This window comes from Hoplias malabaricus, chromosome 14 (assembly GCF_029633855.1).
Source record: "Hoplias malabaricus isolate fHopMal1 chromosome 14, fHopMal1.hap1, whole genome shotgun sequence".
Classification (NCBI taxonomy): domain Eukaryota; kingdom Metazoa; phylum Chordata; class Actinopteri; order Characiformes; family Erythrinidae; genus Hoplias; species Hoplias malabaricus.
Window position 1 is genome coordinate 22,738,418 of NC_089813.1, and position 15,941 is coordinate 22,754,358.

The following is a 15,941-nucleotide window of genomic DNA, read 5'->3' on the forward strand; positions in this document are numbered from 1 at the left end:
CTGTACAGCCTTTATCTAAGGAGAAGGGTTAAAAGTTACACTTAACAAATAATAAACTCTGTGTCTGATTCCTGAACATTAATTGGAAGATTATTCCAGAGTTACTAAGCAATTCATACGTTAAAGAGAACATCTGTGATTGTGGTGAAATTCTATTCTCAGGTATGTTTATGTTCAGAAGCATCACAATATATTTGAGGGGGGGTGTGTGTGTTGGGGGGACGAAAATCATTTGTAAATTTGTTTAGTTCTATAGCATTTTTGTTATGTATCTTCACTTTAATTTGTTAGCGCTTTTCCAAATTTAGTGTCACATAGATTTTCAGGAAAAATTGAGTGTCCTCAATTTTTCTCTTCATTGTCTAAAACCCTTCAAAATGCTGGTTTTCTGCCATGACCAGAGAGAGAAAGGCTAGCATACAGGACAGAGCTACATTGGGATTTATTTACACATTTACAGACACAAGAGTTTTGTAAAAACATATAGACCGGTTTCAAGCACCCAAACAGCATGGAGAGCTAGGAAATGGTGAGGAAAATTTTTGATCAAAATAGCAAACATCGCCTTTTAAATTATTTTCCTCTGAGAAAACTGAGTTGTAAATAATAGGGAATGCTTAACTATATTCACTGCTCCCAAGCCCTTATATATTTGTCAATGTTTATAACTGACAGTGTAATTAATATCTTTTCAGGCTCAGTTTGTGTTTAAAATTCCTGTAAAATAACAAAAAGCCATGTTAATTCATATAGTTATGAATAAATATTATTTTAACAATATAAATATAATTTTTATGGATTACGTAAAGAAATACAACAGTTATACCAAAACACTTTTTATACCATTATTTGTGCTTTCTGAATCAGATTTTAAAACTTTTCAGAATATGAGTACCAGTATTGGTATTGGATCAAAAAAGATCACACATCACTACTGTCATTGTGGTTGGGATCTGGGAGCCCCACAAGTCACAGGGTCAGTGCTCCCTGTTGGCTTGACAAACAAGTGGAGGATACTTATGTTTTTGCTGGACCACCTACGGGCCAGCCTATTAGAGGCATTTTCATTGTCGGACCGCCAACTGGCCTAGAAGAGACATTTTCGCTTATTGACTGACTGACTCATAATGTTGAAGCGCCCATGTGCAAATAAGAATGTTATTTCACATTCTACTGTTAGTTCAGCCATATTTCACAAAGTGGTACTACTACAACATCTTTTGTTACTTCAGCCATATTTCACCAACTTTTCCACTAACGTGGTTCATTAACCAAATTTGGAACCATTTGGTGTTTCTACTGACATTAACTGGTTCATGAACCAGAAAACATTTGTTGCCAGCTGGAACCAAAGAACAGTAGGTCCATCAGTGTGAACCACAGCTTTGTCCGTGTGTTAAGTAACTCAAGAAAGAGCTCAGAGCCTCACAGAGTGTTATCGCCCAGTGGAGCCTGATGGTGTCATTCGTAAAATTTTATATAAATAAATAATAGGAAACAAAACAGGAACACTGGGCGGCACAGTGGCGCAGCAGGAAGTGTCATAGTCACACAGCTCCAGGGACCTGGAGGTTGTGGGTTTGAGTCCTGCTCTGGGTCAGAATCAGAATCAGAATCTCTTTATTTCGCCAGGTATGTTAAACATACTAGGAATTTGTCTTGGTGACAGCAACACATGTATGACATGTAACACGTACACAGAGTGTTAGCAAACATAACTCTAAAAGAGGTACAATAAACAATAAATAGACTAAAGAATACAGTTAAGTACTAGAAAAAAAAAGAGCGTTAAGACATAAATTAGACAACATAAAATATAAAATCTATACTGTACAGATATGAGTATGAATATAAATGTTTCCAAATATTCCTAAAGTAGGTTATATTATATATTGTTGTAGAAGTTACAGAAATAGAACTTCTGTACAGCTGTGCAAAATAGCATAGTGCAAGTGAGTAAAGTGTCCTGTTCAGTGCAGTTAAGTCCAGTCGGTTTAGTTCAGTGGTTTGGAGACTCAGAGGTGTTCACTGTGGTTGAGGAGAGCTACAGCTCTGGGAAAGAAGCTGTTAGCATGTCGTGTTGTGCTGGTTTTGATGGTCCTTAGTCTTCTACCAGAAGGGAGAGACTGGAAGAGGTGATGTCCAGGATGTGAGGGGTCAAGCGTAATTTTGCGAGCGCGTTTCCTCACCCTGCTGGTGTGGATCTCCTGAAGCGTTGGCAGGTTACATCCAATGATCTTCTCTGCTGATCTGATGATGCGCTGGAGCCTGGCTCTTTCTTGTGAGGTAGAGGAATCAAACCAGGTGGTTATGGATGAGGTGATGATGGACTCGATGATCGCTGTGTAGAACTGGATCATCAGGGTCTGTGGCAGGTCAAATTTCTTGAGCTGTCTCAAGAAGAACATTCTCTGCTGAGCTTTCTTGGTGATGGAGATGGTGTTCCTCTCCCACTTCAGGTCCCTGGATATGGTGGTGCCCAGGAACTTGAGTGACTCTACAGTGGAAACTGCGGTGCCATTGATGTAGAGGGGGGGATACAGGGGGTGGGTTGTGTCGAAAATCCACCACCATCTCTACAGTCTTGTCTGTGTTCAGCAGCAAGTGGTTGTCACTGCACCAGGACACCAGCTGACCAACCTCCTTTCTGTAAGCAGACTCATCATTATTGGCTATGAGGCCCACCAGAGTGGAATCATCTGCAAACTTCAGGAGCTTTACAGCTGGTTCCTTGGAGACACAGTCGTTGGTGTAAAGGCTGAAGAGAAGGGGTGAAAGAACACACCCTTGTGGAACACCAGTGCTGAGTGTTCGAAGGTCTGAGGTGTGTTTCCCAAGCCGCACATACTGTCTTCTGTCTGTGAGGAAGTTTGCAATACACTGACACATGGAGTCCGGCACTGACAGCTGGGACAGTTTGCTTTGAAGTAGCTGCGGCACAACGGTGTTGAAAGCCGAGCTAAAGTCAACAAACAGAACCCGAGCGTAGGTTCCAGAGCTGTCCAGATGCTGAAGGATGAAGTGGAAAGTTAGGTTGACCACATCATCAACAGATCTGTTTGCTCTGTATGCAAACTGCAGGGGGTCCAGCAGGGGGTCTGTAATGGTCTTTAGGTGGGCTAAGACCAGGCGTTCAAAGACCTTCATGACCACAGATGTCAGGTCTGTAATCATTAAATCCAGTGATGGTGGATTTCTTGGGGACTGGAATGATGGTGGAGGTCTTGAAGCAGGCTGGAACACAACGGAGCTCCAGTGATCTGTTGAAGATGCTGGTAAAGACTGGTGCTAGTTGGTCACAGCAGTGTTTTAGGATGGATGGAGAGACTGAATCAGGTCCCGGGGCTTTCTTCACCTTCTGTCTGCTGAAGAGTCTGTGGACGTCCTGCAGGCTGATGGTGAGACAAGCTGGGGGTGGAGGTGTGAGAGCCAGTGTGGGGGAGGAGGGGGGTTGATGATGGGGTGAGAGAGTCTGCTGATTGTCTATTGTTTGAAATCTGCAGAAGAACTCATTCAGGTCGTTGGTGAGCTGACGGTCGTTCAGGTGGAGGGGGTATTTCTCACCTTGTAGCCAGTGAGAAGCTGAAGACTGTTCCAGGCTGACGATGGGTCGTTAGCTGTGATGTGGTTATTCAGCTACTCTGAGAACTATCTTTTCGCTGCTTTAAACCCTTTCTCCAATCTGTACTTGGCTTTTTTGTAGACAGCTCTGTCTCCACTCCTGAATGCGACCTCCTTCTCTCGCCTAAGCTGTTTCAGTTCTATAGAAAACCAGGGTTTGCTGTTATTGTGTTTAACATGTGTTCTAGTTGAAATACAGCTGTCTTCACAGAAGCTTATATATGACGTCACAGCGTCTGTGTATTCGTCCAGTCCGTCTGTCGCCTCCTCAAACACAGCCCAGTTTGTGGATTCGAAGCAGCCCTGCAGCTTCTCTATGTCTCCACTTAGAGAATTCTCTGGGAGAGTAAAACGGCCGACAGTTAATGAAGAGAGACTCCAGATGAGGAGAGCATGATGTTAACAATACTGTAGTGTCTCTACACCAGCGCTCGTTGATGTAGAAGCAGATTCCTCCTCCCCTACTCTTCCCGCTACGTTCCACGTCTCTGTCCGCTCTCAGTAGCTGGAAGCCCGGTACGTCCAGCGCACTGTCCGGGATCAGCTCGTTCAGCCAGGTCTCCGTGAAGCAGAGGGCAGAAGCAGAGGAGAAATTCTTGTTGGTCCGGTGGAGCAGGAGTAGTTCCTCAGTTTTGTTGCTTAGAGATCGGAGGTTGGAGAGGAATAATGATGGTAGAGGTGTGCGAGGCCCGCGCCGCCTGAGACGCACGAGCGCGCCCGCGCGTCTGCCCCTTCGTCTGCGCCTCCAGCATCTCCTTGCGAGGCCGAGCAGCGTCAGCTGTTGTAAAGATTTCCACACACTCTGAAGGTTCTTGAATAAATTCCGGCATAAAATCAGGAGAAATGTTGTCCCTGGCGGTTAGTAACTGTTCTCTGTTCCAGCTGACCAAGTTTGAGGTACAATAGACAACATTAATTAACAAAAACAAACATAACACGGAGGAGCTCGTCACCGTGGCTGCCATCCTCTGCGCCATTTTTCTTTTCTTTGGGCGACTGTCTGTGAGGAGTTTGGTGTGTTCTCCCCATGTCCATGTGGGTTTCCTCTGGGTGCTCTGGTTTCTTCCCACGGTCCAAAAACACAAGTTAGTAGGTGGATTGGGGACTCAAGGTGTGAATGTGTGTGTGTCGCCCTGTGAAGGACTGGCACCAGGGTGTGTTCCTGCCTTGTGCCCAGTGATTCTGGGTAGGCTCCGGACCCACTGCGACCCTAAATTGGATAAGCGGTTTAGGACAATGAATGAAAAACCAGGAACACTCCTCCATTTGTGTGTGTTTCTGGGTCTGTGTTTGACTCTGAGTTAGTTGCTTTACTCTGCAGTTCACAAACTCAGCAGGACAGCTCGGAACTCTGCAACATTTACACACATATCTAACACATAATAAAAAACACATGTAAACAATGCCTAGTTTCTCTTTGTTTTGACAGCAATGATATAGAGCAGCTCTCAAACTGTACCACTGGTGGTACGTGAAGCATCCAGAGATGGTTCACCAGATGACAATGAAAAAAAATGGGATTATTGAATAATTGGAAATCTAAAGTTTTCATGTTACATTACCACACCTGTTTCGTTCATTGTCTGTAACCGCTCATCCATTTCAGGGTCGTGGTGAGTCCAGAACCTGCCCTGAAATATTGGGCAGAAGGCAGGAACACACCATGGAGGGGGGCACCAGTCCTTCACATGGCGACACAAACTCACACATTCACTCACACACTCACACCAACAAACCTACCGATGTGTGTCCCAGCGGACACAAGTAGAACACACCAAACTTCTCACAGAGTCACGCAGAGTGGGACTTGAACCCACAACCTGCTGCGCCACCGTGCCACCCCACCTGTTTCAAATGATCCTGATTCTGTTTAAATAAAATTTGTGTTTAATATAAAAAACTATGTGAGCAAGTATCAACTTAAAGATTTGAAGATCTTAACAATATCCTTAGTAAAAGTTACTGCCACATCAGTTTCCAGGTTGTTTTCCATGGTTAAGGGCAAAGTAGGACTGTAAAGCTAGCTCAGAGGGGGGTTGGTCTGGGATTGCTAGGCTTCTCTGTTCAGCCTTCTGGAGGTGTCATGGGAGGTGTCGTGGGAGGTGTGGAGGTGTCGTTAATTCAGAGAAACACTGACAAGGGGAGGTGCCTACCTGATGCCTCCTGTGAACCACAGTGGGTGGTTTTGGGACACATGGGCTGGGCTCAGAGAGTAACCTTAGTTATTAAGGGTAGCTGGTTTCTGAATGATCACAAAATGATCACAGCAACCTTAGTGGGTAGGTGTATGATACTAGTACACGTAAATGTTGCTAGATGTAGCTGGTTGCTGATTGGCTCATAAATGGCCACGGCAACCTTAATGGTTAGATGCAGGAATGATGGGTGGTAAGAGGATTTTTCGTGGCTGTAGGTAAGAAGAGATTGGGGTAGTGAATGTGAAGCTCTAGCCTATGTGAAGCTCTGTGTGAAGGACTGAAAAAAAACATGAATCTCCAAAATCGTAACTTTACAGGAAAACCGTCTTAACTTTCAAACAGTCATTGTAAATAAAGATTTTATTCCAAGTAATTTTTAAGCATTTCTATTGGTCCATTCATTATGAAATATTCACACAATGTGAAGGACAGCTTCAGGTTATGTGTTCAAATGATGCAGTAAACTAAAAGTCCACAAAAGTGGAGATTTTTTGCGAACCACTGATATAAAGAATACATCAATTCTCTAAATGGATGGAGAGTTATAGGGCTTTAATGAAAATAGAACTCAACTGTGTGTGTGTCAGGTTGCATGTAAATGTGCTTTAATTGCAGTATTTTAGAAATAGCTCCATTAACAAAAGTGCTCAAAAGCAAACTGTTCTTACAAGAAAATAGAGAAGGTGCTCTAAAAACCTTTGTTGTCATTTTTATGATTCAGATTGGTTAGAAACAAGCAGGTTGCTCAGTAGTGTACAGCATTTCTGTAGACTGATAAACAGGTAAAGTTTGGTGATACATGTGTCTGTCTAGCTCAAGACACTGAACTGCTTCAGAAGGCGATTACAGAATCTACCAGGTCTCTCTGCAAATCTTCAAGAAATGCCACTCTAATCTGCTTTGCAGTGTTTATGAACTGTGGGCAATGTCAATGTCTTCTATGGCTCCATATGTCTTTCAGGAGACAATTAGTTGCTGACTGGCTTGGGTTACAACAATAATTTTGAATAATAATGTACCAGTTCCTAGCTACTATGAAATTGTTTTTTTTTTGTAAATTTACATAATTACTTCCTTTTGTATATAATCAGCCAAGAAATGTTTTGTAAAAAGATTTAGGCTAGAACGTAAAAAATAAATTCAGGACTGCCATAAAGCACATAAAAACCCATCAATACTTAATGTGTTTTGAGATAGGTGAGGATTTAAGCATACAGTTAGAATGAAGCTAATTAGCAATTATAAGGTTTTACTGTATGTAAGCTACAGTAGTCACATAGCGTCAAAACAAGACATATTAACGATGCAAATATTTTTAAACAAAGTCTAATTTACACTGCAGAAAACAGTAAGAACAAAGCCGTATATCTCCATTGTTGGCTAATTTCCCATTTTGACATCATTTGAAATTAGAGCTGTTGGTGGATATTACATGAAAAGTCCAGTTTAAACAGACCATTACAAATGCTTGTAATATAACACAAATGCTCATATTAATAGAAATTAGTTGTACTGTAATATTTTGCCATTATCTTATGTTGAAAAAAAAAAAACATGATGTATTTACATGATTTTGTCTTTTCACCTGTTGAAATATTGTGTTTTGATATGACTTGAATCAAAGAGAAGCTAACATTCATTTGCGTCTTGCGTTCACATGCATGTATGGAGCCCTTGTTCATGTCTAGCACTAAAGGGAGGCAGGATTCTATTGTTTAAAGGAAAGGGGGTTCTGCCCTAAATCTGCCCTAATCTTTTGGCTAATCAGATTAAGTTTGTTATATCCCTATTTATTAGTGACTACACCACAACAACTGAACCCAGAACAGCTTCAGTCAGCAGCTTTGATGTAAATCACTCTGCTTGGCACAGTTTTGTCTTCCCACATTTTCTTCTTCTTCTGACCCATTTGAGGTAACAATGATACAAGCTTTGTTGGGCAGTCTTGCAGAGCCTTGCTTTCCATATCATAAAGCAATCTATCTGCACCACAGTTTTGTAAATGTTTTTGTAAGTGTTTATCTTAATGATTTCATCGTTGTATTCCTTGTACCAGGTCTTGTATCATAGAATAGAAAATGTCAGCATGAGCATTACCTTCTGAATGAAATTGCAAAATCCCCCATCCCAAAAATCAGTGAATCACTTTAAGCCATTATAACAACATTCTTGCTGAGTGAGGTATATGTGTGGCATGAGATTATTGTTTTTTGTTGAGTTGGCAGGGCTTAAGGGGCAGTTTAGGGCTGACAGAAATAGGCAGGGTCATATAGATAAGGTTGAGCTTGGACTTGGGTGCCTTCATTTTTTTTCTTTCTCTGGTAGGATGATTAATACACATCTGCATGCATGACCATGTGTGTATGTGTGTGTGTGTGTGTGTGTGTGTATCAGAGCCTTGTAGGAAAGGAAAAGATAAAATATTAAGTATGAATATTCACATTCAGCCACAAGAACATTAGTGAAGTTGTTATTACAACCAACACCCAAATTCATCCCAAAGTTATTGCTTCCTTCGTCTAGAACACAGGTCTGCTGCTCTACAGCCCAAGGCCATGGAACTGTATACCCCTCTATCCCCTGATTGACATTAAGCATGGTGACTTTGAAGGTACTAATTATAGTAATTATATGAGGTGTTTTTATATGTAAAATATATTGAAGTCTGTGTTTTTCTGTGTGTGTGTGTGTGTATGTGTGTGTGTGCATTTAACAATGAGATTTGTGCTGTTCACTTTTAGCCCACACATAAAAAATATGTCCAAATCTACAGACCCAGTGATGTAGCACTGTCCTTTGACCATTTAGTGAAGGACCCCATAAATTATTGAGATGTTTAGGAAGTGGGAAAGTGGTCTAAGGCATTAGGTATTAACCTCTAAAATCTCAAGAAAAGAGAAATGGCTCACATTCACACACTTAAGCAGCCATAATATAATCAGCCCTTTTGGTGACCTGGTCAAGTTATGCAGAAGAGTCCAATGACTTTTTCTTTTATACACTTAAGTCACAAATTACTGGACTTCTAATAGAGTTGAATTCAATTGATTTGCCATTAGCCTTTCATTACTTCCTGAAAGCTGCCCCAGAATTGTTCAATAGGCATTTGTTTCTGTTTGCACAGTAATAGAGTCACTAACCAACTGGCCAAGTGACAGAAAGTGAGATCTAATATTTGACCTATAGAGCATTTCCAAACAACAAAAGAACAAAGTAGAATATATATGTGGGAGTGTGTGTGTGTATGTATATATGTATCTGGATTGCATATTAACCTATACATTTAAAATAAGGCAACGCTTTTAATGTTTGCCCTGTTCAATAACCACTCACTATTCTTTTGTAATTGATTTTGATAAATGTTATCAGTATCAAAGTTCATGTCTTGTGGCACCCCTAATCAGGAATATTGCAAATGGTTAATATAGGTCAATGTATTTTGGGGATTGATATGGGGGTACCTCCATGACCCCATATGTACATGCCAATATTTTTAGTTAAGAGGAACACTATGTAATATTTTACCTTAAAATTACAGTTTCAAAACCATTGTGATGTTCAATTACTGGTATATTTAGAATAGATCCTTTGTTATTACTACTCTGGGCTCAGCACTGCAGACATTTCTATATGTAACTTTAGGAGAAAGGTAGGAAACTCCCTCTCGCTCCCCTCCCAATTCATTTCAGTACAATACTGTAACTGTTAATTAAACTAGGGGGAGCCCCAGGAGCAAAAGGCCCAAATCTTACCTAGTGTTCCTTTAAACAGTGCAGTGAGGTATATGAAGCTCCTAATCATTGGGCTGCAGTATATTTTTCTGAAGCATTGGAATGTGTTGGAGTGGCATACTTGTGGCTAAATGGCATTGCATTCTTCAATGCTTCAGTGACATATGCAACGTTTTCCCAGAAGAGTTCCTGTTGCTGCAAAAACAAATGACCTATTTTATCTTAATTTCAAAGGAAATGTTGGACAAACATATGTTCACAAATTTTGGCCATCTGGTATAGTGTGTAAAGACGAGTCCCCTGTGAACCAGAGGCTTTCTAAAACTTTGATTATTGAGTGAATCTGGCCTGACTTAAATGCCTAAACTTAATATTTATAATAACACATTGTTGTGGGTCTGCTTTTCATATAAATCTAGTCATATTTAAAATATGTTTTTCTGAAACAATACAATTGGGATTTTCATATTCACAAGAGGAGTTTTTTACAGAACACTATTGTCAAAAGACTTTTAACAATTTTCATTCTGGCTGAAATTTACATGCCTAATGGACATCCCCAAAGTTATCTGTCTCACGTCTTTACTCACTTGATTTTACCCAGTAACACAATTGTTTACATGATTATCATGATTCTCTCTGTGCTATATTTAATTCAAGTTCAATTTGGTTCAATTAGGTCTTGAAAACAAACTTAAGAAAAAAAATGCAAACTAAAAGCCAGTAATATAGCAGTGTTATGCGGGCCCAACAAATGCACATAGTTTTCCCTCGTTTATCGCGTGTGTTACGTTCCAAGACCACCCGCGATAAACGAAAATTCGCGAAGTAGGGACGCTATATTTAAGTATTTATACACTATTCTAGGGCTTTATAAACCCTCCCCCACACTTTTACGCTACATAGACCGTTCCCATTCCCTTAATCACCATTCGAAAATCCGCGATTTATTTTCCCATTAATATTTTATAAAAACCCGCGATGCACTGGAAAGGTGAAGCGCAAAGTGGCGAGGGACGACTGTATTATCATAAGCCAGAAATCCATAAAGATCTCATCTGAAACATCTGGAGCATGTTTATAAACGTCTGTTCAGCTCCTCATACCATTCTCATTTAAATACGTCTGGCGCTCTTCATGTCCATTAAGAACCCTCTGAAAAGTCACCCAGGAATGCAAAGTGTACATCCTGGCCCCTTTAGGCCTGTAGACCCAGAGGTGATTGATTGACTGCTGACTGAACTATTTTTATGGGGCTGGCCTATGTCTGGTAGTTTAATTAAACAGTAGCCACTCCAATCCCAGCATGCAGTGGCTTTGGCCTGGAAGAGTCCAGCAGTGGCCCAGCGGCTCAAGCAGGACGGGCCATAGGGCGACGGGGCATAGGGGATAAGCCCGAGTTCACAAAAGACTCAGCCAGTCAGACTGTGAGTCACCAAACAAATGCCAAATCCGGCCTGGACTCTTTTCATCCCTGATGCGGGGGAGGAGGGACTGCCCTCTTGCTGGTTACCTAATCTATTTAAACCTATTTTTCTACCGTGTTTCCCCGATAGTAAGACACCCCCGATAGTAAGACGCAGTGTGGGTTTTAGGGGGGTCGGCTAATTTAAGACGTACCCCGAAAGTAAGACATAGTAAACTGTACGTTGGAAAAATATAAGCCATAGTACCGGTACCTTTTGCTGCATTAACTGCGGAATGCGGACGGATCTGGAGCCGAATGAGCGGAGGGATGTGGCGGCCGCGGGAGCAGCAGTAATGTTGTCCGTGGTCCAACACGCAGCCATGGTTGTCATGGAATAAATCTGTTTTATCTTCCAGTATAACATATTCAAACTGTTCGTTCTTACCGTTTTTCATTGTTTTACATGTTATACATGGAAATACCGTCATGATACGGTTGTAACAAGACATTCTTGGCACTTGCTTTTATAAAACTGTTTTATGGTGAATACCATACTGTTCAGGTTGTTAATAAATGTTAATTTTATGGTTAAAACAAAAATCGACATTTTTTACCAATATAAGACATACCCCGAAAATAAGACATAGTGGGACTTTCGGGGGTAAAAAGAATGTAAGACACTGTCTTACTTTCGGGGAAACACGGTAATAGCATAAATTTAGGAAAGTTATTAACTTCCAATAGGAGCAAGTGTTCTGTTCCTGTCTGCAGTTCTGCGATAGTAGTATGATGGAAAAAGGGGGATTAGAAGATTGAGACTGTAGAACCAGTAGTTAGTTCTATTCGTTAGATGCACACCCACCCACACCCATAAGAGAGAGAGAGAGAGAGAGAGAGAGAGAGAGAGAGAGAGAGAGAGAGAGAGAGAGAGAGATGATTTTAGTGGGAAGAGAGGATTGTGGTGGTGGGAGTGTGTGAAACATTTCTGGAGGTTTATTTGCCCAGAAAGATAGTTGGAAGAGAGTGAGTGAGTGTCTGGTGGTGGGAGTATATTTGCCCAGAGAGAGAAAGAGAGCGAGAGCATGGTAGCGACAGGTTAAAGATTCTTAGCGGTAACAGAAGAGCAAGACAGTTGGGGGTGGAGTGACAGCGCGGCTAATTTACACAGCGATGGACCCTGAAAGGGCAGAATATAAACAATGAGGTCTGCAGCAGACGTTAGAAATATTACATGAGGCATATACGGGCATCTGATAAGAAGAGAAAGAAGTTGAAAGAAGTACTTAGAACTGCCTCAAAGGGCTGTAAGGAGTGATAACGTAGGAGCAGAAACGGCCGAGCCCCGGTTACATGTTGAGGGGGGGGGGGGGGGGGTTCCAGAAGATTCCAGTCCGTGTTTTATGTGGAGCACGCGGGCTCCCGCAGTAAATACCATTGCCTCAACACAGCACACTTGTCACGGCACCCACCAGTTGTTCTCAATGAAAAGATGCTGAGTACACGGTGTGGGAGTTCTCGCTCTTAGGACTGGAAGAGAAGAGCCACCTAAGGATATGGAGCTCTGGAGAAAGGGTTTAACTGAGCACCGAAACGCCGAGCTGCTGCTGACCGCTACCATGGTCTTCACATGGGGTAACTTTTAAACCTAAAGTTTCGTAGAAACTGGACTTACTGAGTAATAGAGCCGCAGAGCGTTTAGCATCCTTTAAGTCGTATTAGCCTCTCATCTCATGGTTAGTAATAATAAATACATGATACAGTTTCACAGAGGTGAGTGAAGTAGAGGTGACACCATTTTCCTTCATTAGAAAGTAAGAAAGAGTATCAATGTTTTTTTTTAATAAAAACTGAAGGTGTCAGATGTAACACATACTAAAATGTTGCAATCAGTCCTAAATGATTGTGTTAGTTTATTAGTTATTTTCCATATCGCACGTTGTGGGGTGGTTTTAGAACCAAACACAGTAAACATTTCTTAAATTTAAACTGCCTTAAACTGTACGAGCTGGGATTAACTGTGGTGTGAAACCACAAAAAACAGTGAATTTTACACTTAGTGATGTTGAAGCTTATGCTACCCACTCAATAGAAGACATAGAAAAGATTTAAAGTGTGATACCCTCACATCAAATGGCAACACATATTTAGTCAGAGACTGCGAGTTTGCAAAGGCTGTGGAACCTTTCAGGGACACTACAGAGATAGAACTAAAACTTATTATAATTAAACATGGTTGATTTTTAAAAAATGGTGTAAAAGGAAAAAGACAGAAATAAGACAACTTTCCTGACCACCCAAACCATGATGAGAGTGTACCACAACTCTATCAAAATGTTCACTATTTTATTTAGACATTATAAAATTGTCTGCAATGTTGAAATCTTGTATCAAAAGAGTAATGTGATGTAAGGCTAGTGCTAGTTTTTTTATATGGACGGCATGAACTGGGGTTAGAACATTTAAATTAAACTCAAAATATTTTCAATGTCTAATGAAGGAGAAAATGTTTTTCCTTTTCATTTTATATGATGAATGGATGTTTTGAATCTGATATTGTCCTTCACATATAAGTTGCTAGCAGTTTCCTTATATTGGGCATATAGTGTATGATAAGATCTTTATGTTTATTTATTGCTTAAGTGAGTTAGAGTGTCCTTCAGATGTCTATTTCTTGTGAATGACCAGCTGTGTTTGGCAGATTTAATGTAGAGATGCAGAGTGAATGGACTGTAAAGCTAGAGAGAGAGAGAGAGGGGGAGAGAGAAGAGAGAGAGATGGAGTGTTGAAGGCAGATTTAGGCAGAACCATCTGTAGTGTGTATCTGAGGAAAAAAAAGAGGAGAGGTGTAGTGCAGTAATTGGGAATTAGCCCATGATGGAGCATGAGTGCAGCCAGCTGGCAGTCAGGTTGTTTAGAATGGGTGATAATCTGAAAAGCCCCCTGCTGTGAGAAATACACACTCAGCCCCCACAACACATCCTGCACACTGCACTCTTCAGCTTCAGTTTACAAGCAGGGAGAAGCATCAATTTTATTATGTAGGAACCTTTCATTTTTATTTATTTACTTCTTACATACCTAATAATACAGGGTGCAGTTGAGCCAAAAATGTACACCTAGGGCAAAGTCTTTCAAGCTCATGTTTCACAACTCCTGTCAGATTTTTAGTACGTTAAAAGTTTACATACACCATGTTGTCAGACTTTAGTCAGTCTGAGGTATTGCTTTAATGGAGTGGCTACCTTCACAGCCACAGATTTTTCAGCCTTGATTCTATAGGCAGCTACAAGCAACCTAGATATCACCTCAAGAAAACCAACAAACAAAAAAATAAAAGAAAAATTGCATACTTCCATAGGTTCCTCCTTAGTATCAATTTTCAAACAGTTAAAAGTACCACAAACAACTGCACAAAAGGTGTGTGCAATTATATACCAGTGTAATACAGAATATTACATTGTTCAGGAAAGAGGTGCAAATTAACTTCCAGGACTGAATATATTTTGGTCTAAAGGTTCAAATGACTCCAAAGACAACACCAGCAACAAACTGGTTAAGGAGTCTGGAGGAATAAGGTGCCAAAGAATCAAAGAACCATATAGAACTCTTTTCTAAAAGGTGCAATATAGAACCATCTATAGCACATTCCTCATCAATCTGAAGAACCATTTAACGATGCAAATAACCCTTTAATCATGCAAAAGGTCCTTCAAGTGTTCAGGGATCTGTAAAGAAAATTTCCTTTACTAAATAGTCCTTGAAGAACCATCATTTATAAGTGTGTACCATGCATGAAAGATGCCCTCATTGTGATGACTGACCATTTTGACCATTTTTGAATCTGATAAGGTAAATAAAACCTAAAATGATTACATTAGTTATTTTAAAATTCCTTCTTGGAAATGGTACATTCCTTGCTTTAATCAGTTGTTTTATTATAAATACATAGTTGTTGGACAGCATGCTATATTCATACATTTATATGTCAAAATAACTAACTATTAAACCATGTCAATGTTCCCTTTTTTGAAGTATCTCATGGGTATTACCAGTACGATTAGTTACTGAGAATGTTCTAAAAAAAAGTTCAGTTAAACAAAGCCTGTGACAAAAGAAAAGTAACGGCTCTTTTTTGGTGGGAATAATGAGTGTTTTATGTGTTTATTTGTGAACCTAGAAAAAGACAATATTGTAATGCATGTCATGGAGATATTGCCTTTAAAGCATCTGATGGTATATTTTAGCTGCACTGATGGTGCATTTTAGCTTTGGATGTAACATGTATCTTGGGCATTGTGGTGCAACAGGTAGTTTTGCTCTCACAAAGCTCCAGGGTCATGGAGTTGTGGGTTCAAGTCTCAATTGTTTGTGAGGAGCTTGGTGTGTTGTCCATGTGGGTTTCCTCTGGGTAGATGGATTAGCGACCATATGACGGGTGTGTTGTCCAATGATGGACTCATAACCCCCTCCGTGTGCCCAATGGTTCTGGGTAGGCTCTGCACATACCACGACCCTGAACAGGATAAGTGGTTGCAAACAATAAATAAATGAATGAATGTATGATTGAAAATGTATCATGTTATATTTTTGAAAAAATATTAATATATATTAATTTACGATTTGACACGCTGTACTTCACTAAACAGAAGTATGTTCTGTTTGTTATTAAATGTATTCAATATTTTTGTAGTGCTCAAACAAGGACATTTTGTGAATTTGATGTAATTATATAAAATCTATATCTATATCATATTGCCCACCTCTACATGTAACCTTCTGTTAATATCAGTGTGTTCATTTCTAGGTTTTGGAGTTTTTCTGAGAAACAACAGAACAACTGTATGTTAGCAGGATTTTAGCTGCCTAGTCTCAGGCTGAGGGAAGAGTTCTCTGTGTCTCTGGCGGGGGATAAGTGTTTGGGGGACCAGTCATTTGTGGGCTCCTCCTTAATGAGGCAGTGACCTATTTTTTGCTCATTGCTGT

The 15,941-nt window shown here is 40.5% G+C and overlaps 1 protein-coding gene across 1 annotated transcript in view; it reads left to right on the forward strand.

Annotated features, from left to right (window-relative positions):
* Positions 1-12,548: 12,548 nt before the first annotated feature.
* crb2b (crumbs cell polarity complex component 2b) overlaps positions 12,549-15,941 on the forward strand; it is a 38,128-nt gene continuing 34,735 nt past the window's right edge. Inside the window, exon 1 of the mRNA XM_066644908.1 lies at positions 12,549-12,590. Within this exon, the coding sequence (XP_066501005.1) occupies positions 12,575-12,590 (16 nt within the window). The 5' untranslated portion in view covers positions 12,549-12,574. The remainder of the gene's footprint in view (positions 12,591-15,941) is intronic.